At 37.8% G+C, this 14,412-nt stretch overlaps 3 protein-coding genes across 3 annotated transcripts; 1 reads left to right on the top strand and 2 right to left on the bottom strand.

Moving 5' to 3' along the window:
- Positions 1 to 9,118: 9,118 nt before the first annotated feature.
- On the bottom strand, positions 9,119 to 10,728 carry K441DRAFT_600826 (uncharacterized protein). The gene is made up of 3 exons (XM_067645210.1): positions 10,565 to 10,728; positions 10,392 to 10,508; positions 9,119 to 10,337 (listed from the first exon to the last, which is right to left on the bottom strand). Exons 1-3 carry the CDS (start codon positions 10,654 to 10,656, stop codon positions 9,431 to 9,433), a joined length of 1,116 nt encoding a protein of 371 aa, XP_067509832.1. The 5' UTR covers positions 10,657 to 10,728; the 3' UTR covers positions 9,119 to 9,430.
- Positions 10,729 to 11,214: 486 nt separating this feature from the next.
- K441DRAFT_535159 (Orm1 type endoplasmic reticulum protein) lies at positions 11,215 to 11,948 on the top strand (the record flags this gene model as incomplete). Its single annotated transcript, XM_067642358.1, has 3 exons — positions 11,215 to 11,350; positions 11,453 to 11,811; positions 11,898 to 11,948. The coding sequence occupies 3 exons, from the start codon at positions 11,215 to 11,217 to the stop codon at positions 11,946 to 11,948; spliced, it is 546 nt and encodes a 181-aa protein (XP_067509831.1).
- Positions 11,949 to 12,405: 457 nt separating this feature from the next.
- K441DRAFT_651221 (uncharacterized protein) lies at positions 12,406 to 13,921 on the bottom strand. Its single transcript, XM_067647150.1, has 2 exons — positions 13,173 to 13,921; positions 12,406 to 13,125 (listed from the first exon to the last, which is right to left on the bottom strand). Exons 1-2 carry the CDS (start codon positions 13,914 to 13,916, stop codon positions 12,535 to 12,537), a joined length of 1,335 nt encoding a protein of 444 aa, XP_067509830.1. The 5' UTR covers positions 13,917 to 13,921; the 3' UTR covers positions 12,406 to 12,534.
- Between the last annotated feature and the right edge of the window lie 491 nt (positions 13,922 to 14,412).

Here is a 14,412-nt window from a genome sequence, read left to right as displayed (position 1 = left end):
AGGGTCATTACGTTAGAGACTGTAGAAGTAGGCAGAGTCACTATATAGTAAAAGGCATAAGACTAGTAGACGATATATACGTATAAAGGGATAACAATATGCTGCGAGGAATAAAGGAATGTTTAATCCAAAGTTTTGCGTTTTATTACAATAACGCATGCCGAATTTATAAAGACACTAAGTATAGTATAAGCTATTGGCCATAAGAGCCAGAGTTAAAAGGACTTAAAGAAACTAAAAAGTTAGATAAAGAACAAGATTAACTCTATAAGCTAGATTAAGATATTACAGTAATATATAGATAAAGATTAGCAACAATAATAATAGAGTTGGAGTACTTATTAATTAACAGTAATAAGGACAGTAAAGAAACTAACTAGGGGTATCTAAACCTCAATAGCGCAATAAAAGTAAAGACTGAGACCGCTATAAAGCAAGGTTTAGTAACGGGCATTATAACACCGTTAGATACGGCATTTATCGCTTTATAAGATAGAAGGAGCAATATCTAAAGACGATTAAGTAAGTAAACGACTGCTAGTGCTAGCTTACCACTTAATAAAGGCAAAAGGCTAAAGGCTTAAGATTCTTAAGACAAGATAAAAGATAACTAAGATTCTTAAGACAAGATAAGGTATACTTAAGGACCCATAATGGACGAAAACTAATAGAGTAGGGTAGCAGCTTAGTTTAGAAACATACGAATAAGCTTAGGATAGAGTTTCCTATAGGTATAAGACTCTTAAGACGAGATAAGTGAAATTCAAGACTTTTAAGACGAGATGAGAACACTATAGACGCCTAGTTGGACTAAGGCGAGAGCTAAGCTTAAGTTAGAAGTAAGCTTAGGATTAAAAAATCTAAGGGGCTAAGATTTCGGAGTATAAATAAAGATACCTATAGGTAAGAGGTAAGGAGCTTCTTTATAGATTAGAGAATCTATAATACAAATAGCAGTTAGATTAGGAAACAGATATATAAACCTAAAAGACTTACTAGGGGAACGCAGTGTTTAGCCTAAAGATTAAAAGTTTAATACTAGGATTAAGAAGCAAGACAACTTTAAGGATTAGAGCGTAAAACGCAAACTAAAAAAAACTATAAAAGAGTTTAGATAAAAAATTATCGTATAGTAAGAACAGAAACTAGATAAGAGATTTAGTATATTAGGATATATAAAGGATAGAGCACTAGTACGAAGAATTACTAATAGGCTAAGAGTAGGTATATTAAGAGCTAAGTAGCTTACCGAACTAGAAAATAAAGAGGATCTAGGGATTCTAACTAGGTTTAAAGAACGATATACTAAAGGCTGTTACAATACAGTAATAAAAAGATACTTCCTTACGGACAAACTATATACACTTTAGTAGCTATACCAAAAGTAGTATAGGCAAAGGCATAATAATAAGTGGGAAGATTTCTATATATAGTTAGATAAAAAAGTTATCTAAGACTACCCGATTATAGAGAAGGCTATAACGCATATTAAAGGAGCCTTAATTATAATGTTAAAGGATCTAAAGGAACGTTTAAAGGACTAGAAAAGCAAGAGATATATCTTAGTACCTATAAATAAAGTTATAACATTTAGATTAGCACGATAAAGGTTTAAACTTAAGGATAAAAACGAGCTAAGAGTTAACCTAAAGCACCTAGCACACTATACGTTATCATGGATTATATACGTAAATAATATATATAAAATGCATAAAAATCTAAAGGAAAAGAATTGGAAATACCCTATAAGGATATACTGGATAACGGACGAGTAATAGTATAGAAATGCTAAATATATATATAAATGGCATCCAGTAAAGGTCCAAGAGGAAGGAAGTTTAGTACTTTAACTAGGAAGATTTCTTACGGAAGAATACTTAGATAAATAATAGTGGTGGGAATGCCTAGAAAATATATATCTATAGTATATTAAAGATAAAAAGTAAACTAGGCATTGGCTAAAGAGTAAGCTAAGTGTACTAGAATTAAGCAGCTAATAGTTAGGAAAAGTAGAGGCCTATAGGACTAAAGGGAGCCAGTAGTAGAGCCTTAAACCCTTAAAGGAATTTAAAGATAATATCTAAATTTATAAATTAAGTGGCAAGATTAGCAGTTTAAAGCGCTAATAGATAGTAGAGTAACGCGAAACCATATCTTACTAGCAGCAGTTAAGAGAATAGGACTACCTTATAGATAAAAGAAGCAACCTTACCTATTAGTAACGATTTTAGGAGATCCGATAGCCTATAGAGGAGGCATTATCAATCTTAAAACAGAACCTATTTAGTTAACTATTAAAGGGAAATAAATTAAGATGTTTTTTAATATCCTACTATTAGGACGGGACGAGGCAGTATTAAGTATATCTTAGTTACAGGAATATAATCTAAGGATTAACTGGATTATAGGATAGGTTAATATTAGAGATACTTAACGCCGTAAGATATAATAACAAGCTAAGTTAGTATAATACTAAGTAGGAGTAACCTATAAAGAAATAAAAAAAGGACTAAGTTATATACTAAAGAGATACCACAAGTACGGTAAGAAACTATAGTTACTAGAAAGTAAAAAGCTATTAGAATATGCAGCATAGGACTATAAGATAAAGTTAGAACTAAAAATAAGTCTAAAGTTCTTTCCAATCTATAAGCTTACTAAAGAAGAAGGTAGAGCGTTAAAAGAGTTTATCTAGGAAAATCTATAAAAGGGATACATTAGACCATTATAGTCATTAGCGGGTTATCTAGTACTATTTATACTAAAGAAAAATAGTAAACTAAGGCTGTGTATTAACTACAGATAGTTAAATAGCATTACTAGAAAGGATAGGTATCCTTTACCTTTAATTAGCGAAATCTAAGATAGGATAGGTAATGCGTAAATCTTTATAAAGATAGATCTAAGATAGGCGTACTATTAGATTAGGATTAAGGAAGGTAATAAATAGAAGGCAGCCTTTAGGTTAAAGGAAGGACTATATAAACTATTAGTTATGCAATTCGGGCTTATAAACGCACTAGTAATATTCTAGAAGCGTATTAACAATATATTAGAAAAACACTTAGATGAATTTATTATAGCATATCTTAATAATAATATTATTTACTTAATAACTAAGGAAGAATATGGGGAATACGTTAAATGGGTCTTAAAGAGACTACAAAAAAAACAGATGCTAGTAGTAATTAAGAAATGCGAGTTCTTTACCAGGAAGACCAATTTCGTTAGATTTATTATTAAACTAGGCCAACTTAGTATAGATCTAAAGAAGATTAAGGCTATAGTGAATTGGTAGGAACTAGAGAATGTTATACAGTTAAGATCGTTTTTAGGGTTTTGCAATTACTATAGAAGGTTTATAGCGCAGTAGTTAAAGGATATTAAGCTATTTACGCAATTAATAAAGAAAGAAGAACTATAGGCATAGGGAGAGGAGTAAAGAGAACTCTTTAAGAAAACTAAAGAGTTATTTACCTAGGAGCCAGTTCTTAAAATCTATTAACTAGAACTAGAGATGGTTATAGAGACAGATGCATTAGACTATATACTAAGAGTATACTTTATATAAAAGCATTCAGACGGATGGTATCTAGTGGCATACTATAGTTAGAAGATAACACTACTAGAGTTAAACTATAACATCTATAACAAGGAGTTATTAGGTATAGTTATAGCATTAAAGGAATAGAGAGCATTCTTATAAGGCATAGAGAAACCATTTATAGTTAAAACAGATTATAAAAACCTAATAGGATTCCTAATAATAAAGGAACTTAACTAAAGACAGGTTAGATAGGCAGAGATGCTTATAGAATACTATTTTAAGATTTAGTATACCAAAGGTATAGATAATATATAGGTAAATGCTCTAAGCCGTAAAGCTAAACTACAAAATAAAGAAAAGCTATTGGGGGCTTTATTATAAAAAGATACAGACGGATTAATTAGGTATAATTATCCAAAAATTATAGCAACTTAAAAAGATAATAAACTAGAAAAAGTCTACAAGATACCGGAAAGCTTTTAAGCATAAAGAATTCTAGAAGTATAGCTAGAAGATCTATAAACGGACATATATAAAAATCAAGAAGCGAAGTATATCCTAAAAAGTATAGCAGAGTAGTTTATAGAAGACTTCTATAAAGGACTAACTTAAGGACACAATGGAGCTACGAGCTTAGTGTTAAGACTTTAGAAGGAGTACATTATTAACGGAATCTAGAGGATAGCTAGAAAAGTTATAAAGGAATATCTAGATTGTTAAAGGAATAAACTAATAAGGCATAAGCTATATAGAGGGCTATAACCTATTAAAATACCAGAGAGACTATGGGAGGTTATATTATAGGACTTTATTATTAAGTTGCCAAAATTAAAAGATCCTATTATTAGACAAGATTATAACGTAATCTTAGTAATAGTAGATAAGCTTATAAAGTAGGGATACTTTATAGCATATACAGAAGAAATCTTAGCGGAAGATATCGCTAGAATCTATATTAAAGAAGTATTCGCAAGATATAGAGTACTAAGTAAGATTATATCGGATAGAGATCTAAGATTTATAGTAGTATTTTAAAAAGTGTTCTTAGTAGAGCAAAAAGTTTAAGCAGCAACTTCTACTATATATTATTTATAGATAGACGGTTAAACGGAAAGATTAAATTAGACACTAGAATAGTATCTAAGGCATTATATTAATTATATACAAAACAATTGGGTATCGCTATTACTAGTTATATAGTTTATATACAATATAACACCTTAAGAAGGAATAGGCATATTACTATTTAAGGCAAATTACGGATATAAGCTAAGAATATCGTTGTCACTATAATAAGTAAAGAAAATAAGTAGTATAGCTAAAAAGAGAATAAAGGATTTAATAAATCTTTATATAGACCTTATAGAATTAGCAAAGAAAGTATAAGAAAGAATAAAAAAATACTATAATGCTAAGAGATCTAAGGGACTAGATCTTAAGGAGGAAGATAAAGTATAGCTACTATATAAAAATTTTAAGAGTTAATAATTAAGTAAGAAGTTAGACCACGTTAGACTAAGACCTTTTAAAATTATATAGAGGATTTCACCGGTTACGTTTAAGTTAAACCTACCAGCTAAAATAAAGATCTACCCTATACAGCACATTATAATGCTAAAGCCAGCATATAGAAATATTAAGCCACTAGTCTATAAAGCAGATATATATAGAGGATAAAAAAAAAACAAATAGTAAGTTTTAAAGATTGTTAATTATAAGGACATTAACGACGGAATATAGTATAAGGTAAAGTAGATAGGCTATAATAAGACTACCTAGGAGCTACTAGAGAATTTAAAAAATGCTATAGAAAAGGTATAGGAGTATCGAAAGAGATTAGGTCAGGCAGTATTAATAAAGAAGAATTGCTAAAGAATAAGTTACCTAAGGGGGACCTAAGAAGAGCAGTTGCCAAACTACTCGGATCTGTTTTCTTCTCTATTAGAAGAGAATCTGTTTTTTTATTACCTAGTTCCTATAAACCTTATTAAATAAGCTTCCACTTCTTTAAATAAACTTTCTTATAGATATATTTTAAACGCCAAAGATAAATATAAGCTAGACGCTAAGCTTTAAGGACATATGCGGACTCTTCTAAGGTATACTAAACCTTAAGCAGCGCAGAAGCCAGTTTACCGTTAAGTTTCGCAGCAGTAGATTAAATACGAGACCCTAAGATAAATTAATTAGGGAACCAGACGACTATTAAGAGTAATAGGTTACGTATATTTAGTATTAGATAAAGAACGAACGTTATATAATAAACGCATATTAGCGCAAGTGCATTTAGAATAAGAGGAGGGTTAGTAACTAAAAGGACTTACGATCGCAACGCAACTTAACCCCTCTTTCGCACAATAAGAGCAAGGTATCGCCATTACTTCACCTAGTAATAGTATTAAGGAGATTATACGAAGGTAACGCTCAACCCAAGAGAGAGAAGAAATTGCTTTAGGTATAATAAGCAATAATATTAACTAAATTAATTAGATGGATATTACACCTCTAGTAAACGACTTAGAGATATTTAAAATCTTTAAGGACAAAGATAAAGAGGAGGGAGATAGTGTTACGGACGCTTTAAGTATAATATTATGACTACTTAAAGAAGAATTAGAAGAAGCTAGTTAGTTAATTTAGGCACGGTCTAGGATGGAGCCGATAGAACTATATAACGAGGAATGGTAACCGAGGTCATATAATGGTTAAACGTATTAGCTGCGTTAAATAAAAGAAACGTCACGTTTAATATAGATAAGACGTATATTATATATAAGAAGGATTTTATAGGAGTACGGTTATATATTTAAGGACCCTTAGTCCCTACCTAGATAGTTCCTTCCTTATAGTAATTCTCAGAATACAATTAAAGTTAATCTATTAGGCAACCACTCCACCAGTTATTATTACGTTGTTAACTTTTATACTTGCATTTCCTACACACCTAGCCTAATAACGAGCCTATCGTAGTTCTTGCTACAAGGTTCCGTTATAATAGTCCTTTAACTTATATATATAGCACTAGCGTCTAAGGGGTCCCCTAAGCCATCTGGTTTTTAGGTAATTTCCCTAAAAGTTTACTTAAAGCGTTACCCTTTTTAGGTTCTATTCCCTAAACCTAACTCTATAAAGCCTATACTATAACCGCGCTTTATAATTAATAATTTACTACTACTACTTACGCGATTTTCTGCGAGCTTTATAGTATTAAGCAATTACTCTATATAGCGGATTTCGTTAAAGAGGTCTTTAGTAGTTCTTACCTATTAGGTAAAGTTTTAGCGGAAGAGCTCTACTTATAGGTAGGCTAGGAGATATAAGAACTAAAAGTCTACTTATTGTTTAGGATTAATAAAAGGGGTATAAGAGAAGAGGTCCTCTAAGCTATATATATAGGCTAAGAAGACGTTAAACCTCTAATTCTCCTTTATAATAGCTATATAGTATATTATAGCATTATTAAAGCGTCTTACTATAGGGTTCCAAATCTAGTTTTAGACTATAGTCTTAAACTTATTCTATAGTAAAGGACCCTTATTCTTAGTACCTAACCAGCAATAAACTAGTTAGGTAATTATCTTTTCTTCTATAAGACCTTTAATAGCCTAGCGTATACATTGCTTATAGTTATAGTTAGCGTTATTAACCTTAAATTGGGTTTTAACTGCGGCAATTTACCGGTTAAAATGCTATTAAGTAGTACCGCTAATATTAGGTAGTAACTTCTTAACTAGGGCGTTAAGATTTAATTAGTGTATACGCTCGCTATATAACTTATACTCTTTACTAAAGAGGTAATAAAAGGGCTTTATTAAATTAATAATGCTCTATAAGTTAGCTATTTTCTTAGCTAGCTTATTTAGCTCCTTTATATTAGCGGTATTAGGTAAAACACTAATAACCTTACTAAGCTCCTATTAAGCCTAAGAATATAAGTTAAACTAGTCTTTAACGTTTATAGATATTTAATCGTTTTAAGGTTTAAAAGGTGGCTTAAATACTACTAGTATACTTCTAGCGGTTTTGTCTATACTAGATCCTAAGGTATTTTGCGGTTATATCGCTAGTATATTACTATTAGGTATAGGCGTTGGTTTTCTTTTTAGAGGTATTATAGAAAAATTAAACCGGCTATCCTCCTAAGGGGATTGGTAAGGATTTAAATATAAGGTAAAAATATAGATAGGGAGTCTAATAATAGAATAATAGGTATATTATATAGACAGAGATAAATCCTTAAGGGAAAAGGAGGAGTCTGTGTGTAAGGTAGGAAAGGTTTTCCCTAGGTACGTATAGAGCACGTGCCTTACGGGTAAGTCACCCCTAGGTTGCCCTAGGGTTGCCCATACCTTACGGCTATATAACTATTTACTTAGGTTTTACCTAACACTAGCTTTTTAAGGAAGGAATTATATACTCGCAATTAACGCCAATTAACTTTATTAACGTCTTTATTACTATATAAGTAAGCTATTATTAAAAACCGTACTAAATTCTTATCCTACTATATAATTAAAAGTATTAGATTAATTACGCTAATAACTATTTCTATAATAAAGTTAAACGGTAGCCTTTTCTTTATTTTATTAACCCTTTTATATACCTTTAGATAGTTCTTTAAGTTTAATTAAGCTATATTAGCTATAGTAATTCCAAGTTGTTAAAGCACCTAGAGTAATAGAATTTTTATAAAATAGTTATCTAAAATAGGCAAAATTAACAAGCCTAAAGAGGAAGCTGTTAGGTAAGGTAGAGGACGTACTTAAAGGTATTTAAAAGAATAATATCTTAATAATCTATTTAAGAAGGAAGCCTAAAAAAGTAGCTAGGTAAGGTAAATATAAAGTTATAGCAATATCTATATTAATAAAGGCTTATTATCTTAAAGCCCTTAAGTATTAGCTTGCTAGGCAATTTAATTATAGCCGTAGATTATTTAGTAAACCTTACTATTATCTTATTAAAGCTAACTATAGATCTAGGTATAACGTACTTTCTAAACGCCTCGCCTAAAGGAGTCGTTAACGGCTTAATTTTCTTAAAGACCTAACGTTTAACGCCCTCCGGTGGAGGTGGTGAGATATAGAAGAAGCGCTTAAGTTACTCCTATCTTTTTTGACCTATAAATAAGCTAATTAAGTGTCTAGGATATTCAGGATCTACGGCCCAAAGATCTCGCACCTAAGTACCTCTGAAGACGCCTATATAGATAATAAGCCCTACCCAAATCATTAATTCGCCAGTAGAGGTCTCCTTCCACGCCTGTGATCATTTACCCGCATATCGTCCCGATTGGTAAGATCCGCCGGCATTTTAAGATGCTGCATATAGGTTTGTGTTAACAGCGAGCCTCTCAAATATACTGATACTAAAGAACAGTAGAAATACTCGAATCGGCAGGTCCCATCCAGATCTACATCCACCAGACGTCATACTAATCTGATCTGCTAGTGTACAGTAAGCAGAGCTGTCCTCTGCAAAAGGTCTGCGGTTGTAATAAGGGACGGGTTTCTCTATATAGAAGATCGGATCCATGACAAAGAGCTGTTAGTTGAAGGAGAGAGTATTATTGGCAGAACAGATGGAATTTAATCTAATTTGGTTGGATGAAACCGAAGTGGGTATCTACTTTCCCTACCATTGCTCCGGTACCTTTCTGATGCCTTACACTGGTCCCTCAATTACGTCGCGGCCCGAACCGCCTATAGAACGCACATTCAGATGGAGGCGGTAGGCCGGCGATTTACAGTACTAGCATGACCTCATCATCGCTACATGCGCGGCAGAAGCCCGTCTTCTTCGCGACTTCCGTAGCCTCAACTCCCTCATCTAACAGCGATTCAGTAAGTATAAGCCTCGATGAAAAATTCAGTCTTAGACGTCTCAGCTAACACCTCCACTGCCTCCCGCTCCTCCGCTCACTCGTGACTTTTTCCTTCCCCCCTTCCCACTTTCTCCGTCTTCCCTCTTCCGTTTGGCGGGCCGGCTGCTTCCACCCTTCGGCCTGTATGGCTCGTCATCCTTGTTGCGCCGTGCCTTGGCGCTGCCCGTTCCCGTCTCAGGAATGAAGCCGATCTCATCATCCAGCATATCCTGCTCCATCTTCGGGCCCGGCGTTGATGTTGAGACGGCGGAAGGGCGCTTTCCTCCACCACGCCCCTGGTGTCCGTGCGGCGCAGCAGCGGGCCGGGCGCTAGATTTCTCGGACGCATTCTCGTGATGCGGGTCCTTGTCCTGTAAAAATACCTGCGGCTGGTGCTTCCGCAACCAGTTATATACGCTGTCTGGGTTGCGTAGTGTAAGCTCTTTATCGGTAGGTAGCGGCTGCGTAGCTATGCGAAGTGGACGGCCATCGCGCGATGACGGGTCATAAACTAAAGGGTCGGTAAGCGCAGCGTCGGCAGCTAGGAGGTATTCTTCTTCATGGTTGGGCGAGAGATAACCGGGAGCATTGTCACCGATTTGAAGGTCATCGGGGAGCGGCTCGGGGGGTTGCGACGTATGAGGAGTCTTGTTTTGGAGATGTATGAGGGTGCGAGGGCCTACGGCAGGCGCTTTAGTACTTAGTTTTGCTTCCATCTGTGCAAACTCTTCGGGTGAGAGTTGTCCGGCAGCTAGCTCAACGCGTGCTTCTCGAAGGAGATTCTGGATGGCTTCGGGATTGGCCTCATCGTCTGGTTCAAGAGATGGAACGGCAGACTGGCTAGGAGACGGGGAGCGTAGGTCAAAGCGGAGAGAGCTAGGTATGCGTGCGGCATCATTGATGACAAGAAGGAGGTCGAGTATTTGGCTGGATAGTTTCTGTGAGCTATTAAATACTCGTGATGTTTGCGACCAAACGTACTCGTTTTGCTCTTGTAACCGACGCGCAAGAGCCACCGCTTTATACTCTTCTCTAATTAGAGAATTACTTGTATGCATCTTCTCTTCGAAGACGGCCCTCATCTTGCGATACTTGCGCCTGCCGTCGAGTTAGCTTGAGCAATGCAATGCAAGCCTGGCTTGGCGCGTGCTAACCTCCATGATCTTTTGACCGGTTTAGGAGCGGGTTCTGTGGTTTCTGGAGGAGGCACAGCTTGGCCTTCCCGTTGAGCTTCGATGCCAGCCATGTTGGTGGTTGTAATGGTGTTGGTGTTGCAGTGATGAGCAGGGTGGATCAGTCTAGTAAAGGGAGGTTCGCGTGGTGGTTTAGCGCATCGTGAGGCAGTTCACGAGGGAAACGTTGACGTTACACATAGTACGCCATCTCTAGTCCACCTGGCCAGCCCATTGCCTTTCTCACACCAACTACTTGTCTTCTTGCCCTATCAGCTTTGCTGTTCTCCGTACAGCTTCATAATATTCTAAGGCTTACTATAGCTCGCCATTCGTTTGTCCATACTCTCGAACTTCGGACAAGCCGGAATCTTGCCTTTGCAGTAAGTCCCCCAAGCTATTGCTGCGCTTGCTTGCCCATACTAATCCTAGTCCCATGACTTCTAGGAGCATTTGTCTACTTCTCTTGTCTTTCTATACGCTACTCTCTATCCTCCAAGCATCATTCAGGCCTGTCCTGCATCATCCTCAATACCGCCAAACTGTCCCCAATACTTCTTAACCGTTCTCACCTTACCTTCGCCGGCGATCCACACCCAGCCCATCTAAGTGCATCATCCGCGGAGCGCAACATGGTCTTGAATAGCAAGAATGGTCGGAGGAGGCGCTCCAGTAGTCTCATGTATACGGAGCCTCCAGAGTCGTTGGAACATATTAATGACCAGGCTGCTCTGCCAAACTTGAACGCGAATTGGGTCAATGCTAAAGGTATGTGGTATATTCCTGACGAAGGAGCTCCGCAGCTGTAAACAACAACTTGGGATATGGTTGATTTTCTAGAAGCTGGAGCTAACACGTGGTTTCCTTCAGGAGCATGGGTCATCCACTTCGTACTCATTGTCTTGGCCAAAATCCTCTTCGACATCATTCCTGGCGTATCACAAGAGACTTCCTGGACCCTTACAAACATATCCTACATGTTCGGCTCCTACTTAATGTTTCATTACGTTCGCGGAGTGCCCTTCGACTTCAATGCTGGGGCCTATGACAACCTGAACATGTGGGAACAAATTGATAATGGCGATCAATACACGCCTGCAAAGAAGTTTCTGATGAGCGTGCCTATAATTCTCTTTTTAATCAGCACACATTACACGCATTACGACTTGACGTATTTCATGATCAATTTCTTAGCTACAATAGCCGTCGTGTTACCGAAATTGCCGGCGGTACGTTAGAGACACCCCAACCTCATAATTCGAAAGATCCCAGAGAAACTTCAATAATACGGAAGACTAACTAGATTTGTTCATAGGCCCACAGGCTACGAATGGGCATCTTCTCAGGCCCTCCCGATGAGCGATAGAAGGGCGCATAAAGCATTTTAGGTCTTCTTGCATGTATTCATAATCAGAGTTTCCATCGGTCGCATAACCGACACAAGGAGCTGCAATTGGTGGTAGCATGGCGTTTATTTCATCAGTAAGAAAGGTGCTTCACAGCATTATTTCGGTGCGAGTCGAGTTGATCACCATCTCCGCTAGGCCATCAATCGTAAAATTACCATGCGTTTTCCTTGCTTGGAAAGTAGTGAGGCCTTGAATTGTGATTGAGTTCGACAGTTGAAGGGACTGTTGAGGTATTGTGGTTACCATAAGCATACGGTGTTCGTGCCAATGGTATCGCTCGTTGCGGTTCAAGCTATCCGGAAAAACACTTTATTTCTTCATACATGGTTTTAAATTAACTTATTCGGAAGCCTCGACATTGTTCTAACCAAGTCCTAATAGAGGATCGTTATATTGACAAGAGCTGTTCCGTGCGGCAAGCATCTAGCCCCGCTTTATTCCCATCACCTTTCAACTTCACGTTGAGGGTGCTGACATAAATTTTATACCACTTGCTTGCAGAAAAAGTAGGGAATCAGTCTATTATCTATTTATGAGTGGTCTCTAAACATCCCACATGTCGGAATCAGCGTTATTCTCAGTGATATCCCGTTCACTAGCTTCAAAGTCGAGCTCCCCCATCGTAAAATCCGGCAACTCATTCGAGTCAGATCGCCGACGGCCTTTAATTTTCCATATAACATCATCGACCCTCTTCTCAATGAACCGTTCCATATTCTTTGCCACTGATTTTAGACTATTAGGCGGTATCATCCAACCGTCGGGTTGCTTCCCGTGAGAGGCACGGATTAAGATCGTGCTGTTCGAGTATGTTAAGTCAAGGAGGTTTAGATACTCACAACACCATTCGCAGCAAGCCTTCGACACGCCGATCTCGATTTTTTGTTTAGCGTTTGTCTGAGTACGGCGGTCAAGCATGTTTAGCGCAAGAGTGATTTCGCAGTGTTGAGTAAAATTTACTATCTTCTTCCCGACGGTTGGGTGTCCCGGCTGTGCCTTCTGATATACGTCCGTGACTTGATCCCAATTCTCGATTGACTTAACTCCATCGGGGACAATTTGACCGCATCGTAGGTTAAGGACCTCAAGAGAACCCGAGATGACTTCAACAAGTTTCGCTACTGGAGGTCGCACCTACTAGTGATTAGCTAAGGGATAAGGAGTATATATTAAGTTATTACCTGCTCAATAGTAATCTTCGCTTTACCAGCCTTCTTAAGAAGTAAGGGCATTTGCTTAATTATCCGCACATAATCACCGAGCTTGCTCAGATATCTAACTTGTTTTTCTTCCAACACCTTGTTGAGGTCGGCAATTGATGTAACAGACCATGAGAAATAAAGGATATTCCAGAAATACTTCACTTCAGAGGTTTTTATAACCTTTCCCACAACGCGCGTGAAACGATCGAGTGCATAGACAGTCGACACATTTTTACACCAGCCAGAATTCTTCAGCGCAGCCTCCAACTTTTGATGCGGTTCCTTAGTCTCATCAAATTGCCACAGATTCGATTCCTCTTGCCTTTGATTGTTCTGGCTCACACCGAATGAATTTGCCAACTTCTTGACTCGATGAAAAATCTTTTCTCTGCACATAGCAATAACCGTATTCAACAATTCACGAGTCCCAGTGCCATTCTTTACGTTTTCAAGCAGCTCCTCGATATACCGGAGTTGGTTATTGTCGTCAACAGGCTGGTTTTTCGCCCATAGGAGTTTTAATTCATCTGCTGATCGCCAAGATGATGTCGCCGCCACATCTCCTTTCGGAGTAAAAACGAGTAGGAGCGCCAGGCCCTCGAGAACGGCTACATGGTCTTGGTCGCTCTTAGTTGCGTGTGACCAGGCTGATACGTCTCTGCTCGACCCGTAGTGGAATTGCACCTGAGAAAGTCCGTGGATATAATCTTCCGGAGGTCCCATCGGCTAGAATCTTCGTTATTGAACTGTAACTATGATCCATCAAGCGGCCTTTGGATTTGTTGAAACGTACCTGTAAAGAGAGGGGGCCAGGCGACGACGAAGAAGAGGAGATCGCAGTTTCATCGAGAGTAGTGGGGGTGCCAGCTTGTCTGCGCTGGACGCTCCGTCCGCGCCAAACGTCCCGTCCGCGCCAAACGCCCCGTCCGCGCACGGGCGGACGAGGGCCCTCTCCCCGTCTCCAATCGCCAAGCCCAAGCCACCTGTCAGGCTTATGCATGCGGGCTGGATGATGGTATTCGTAGGTGAGATTTGATTGGTAAATGTCCCCTGGGGTTAAGTGAAATTTTTATCAAGGGCTTGAGTGGCCGGAGTCCGAAGCCCGGAGAATAGCCGAAAGCTTAATACGAAATAGGGCCACCACTTCACCTTCGTCAGGCCTCACCTCGCCTTTCCGATCGCATACAACTGCTTAAGGGTAAGCAGTATAAAACCTCTC

The sequence above is a fragment of the Cenococcum geophilum genome, assembly GCF_001692895.1.
Source record: "Cenococcum geophilum 1.58 unplaced genomic scaffold K441scaffold_2, whole genome shotgun sequence".
Lineage (NCBI taxonomy): Eukaryota > Fungi > Ascomycota > Dothideomycetes > Gloniales > Gloniaceae > Cenococcum > Cenococcum geophilum.
The sequence above is the reverse complement of the archived record's forward strand: the minus strand, read 5'-3'. Positions and strand labels throughout refer to the sequence as shown.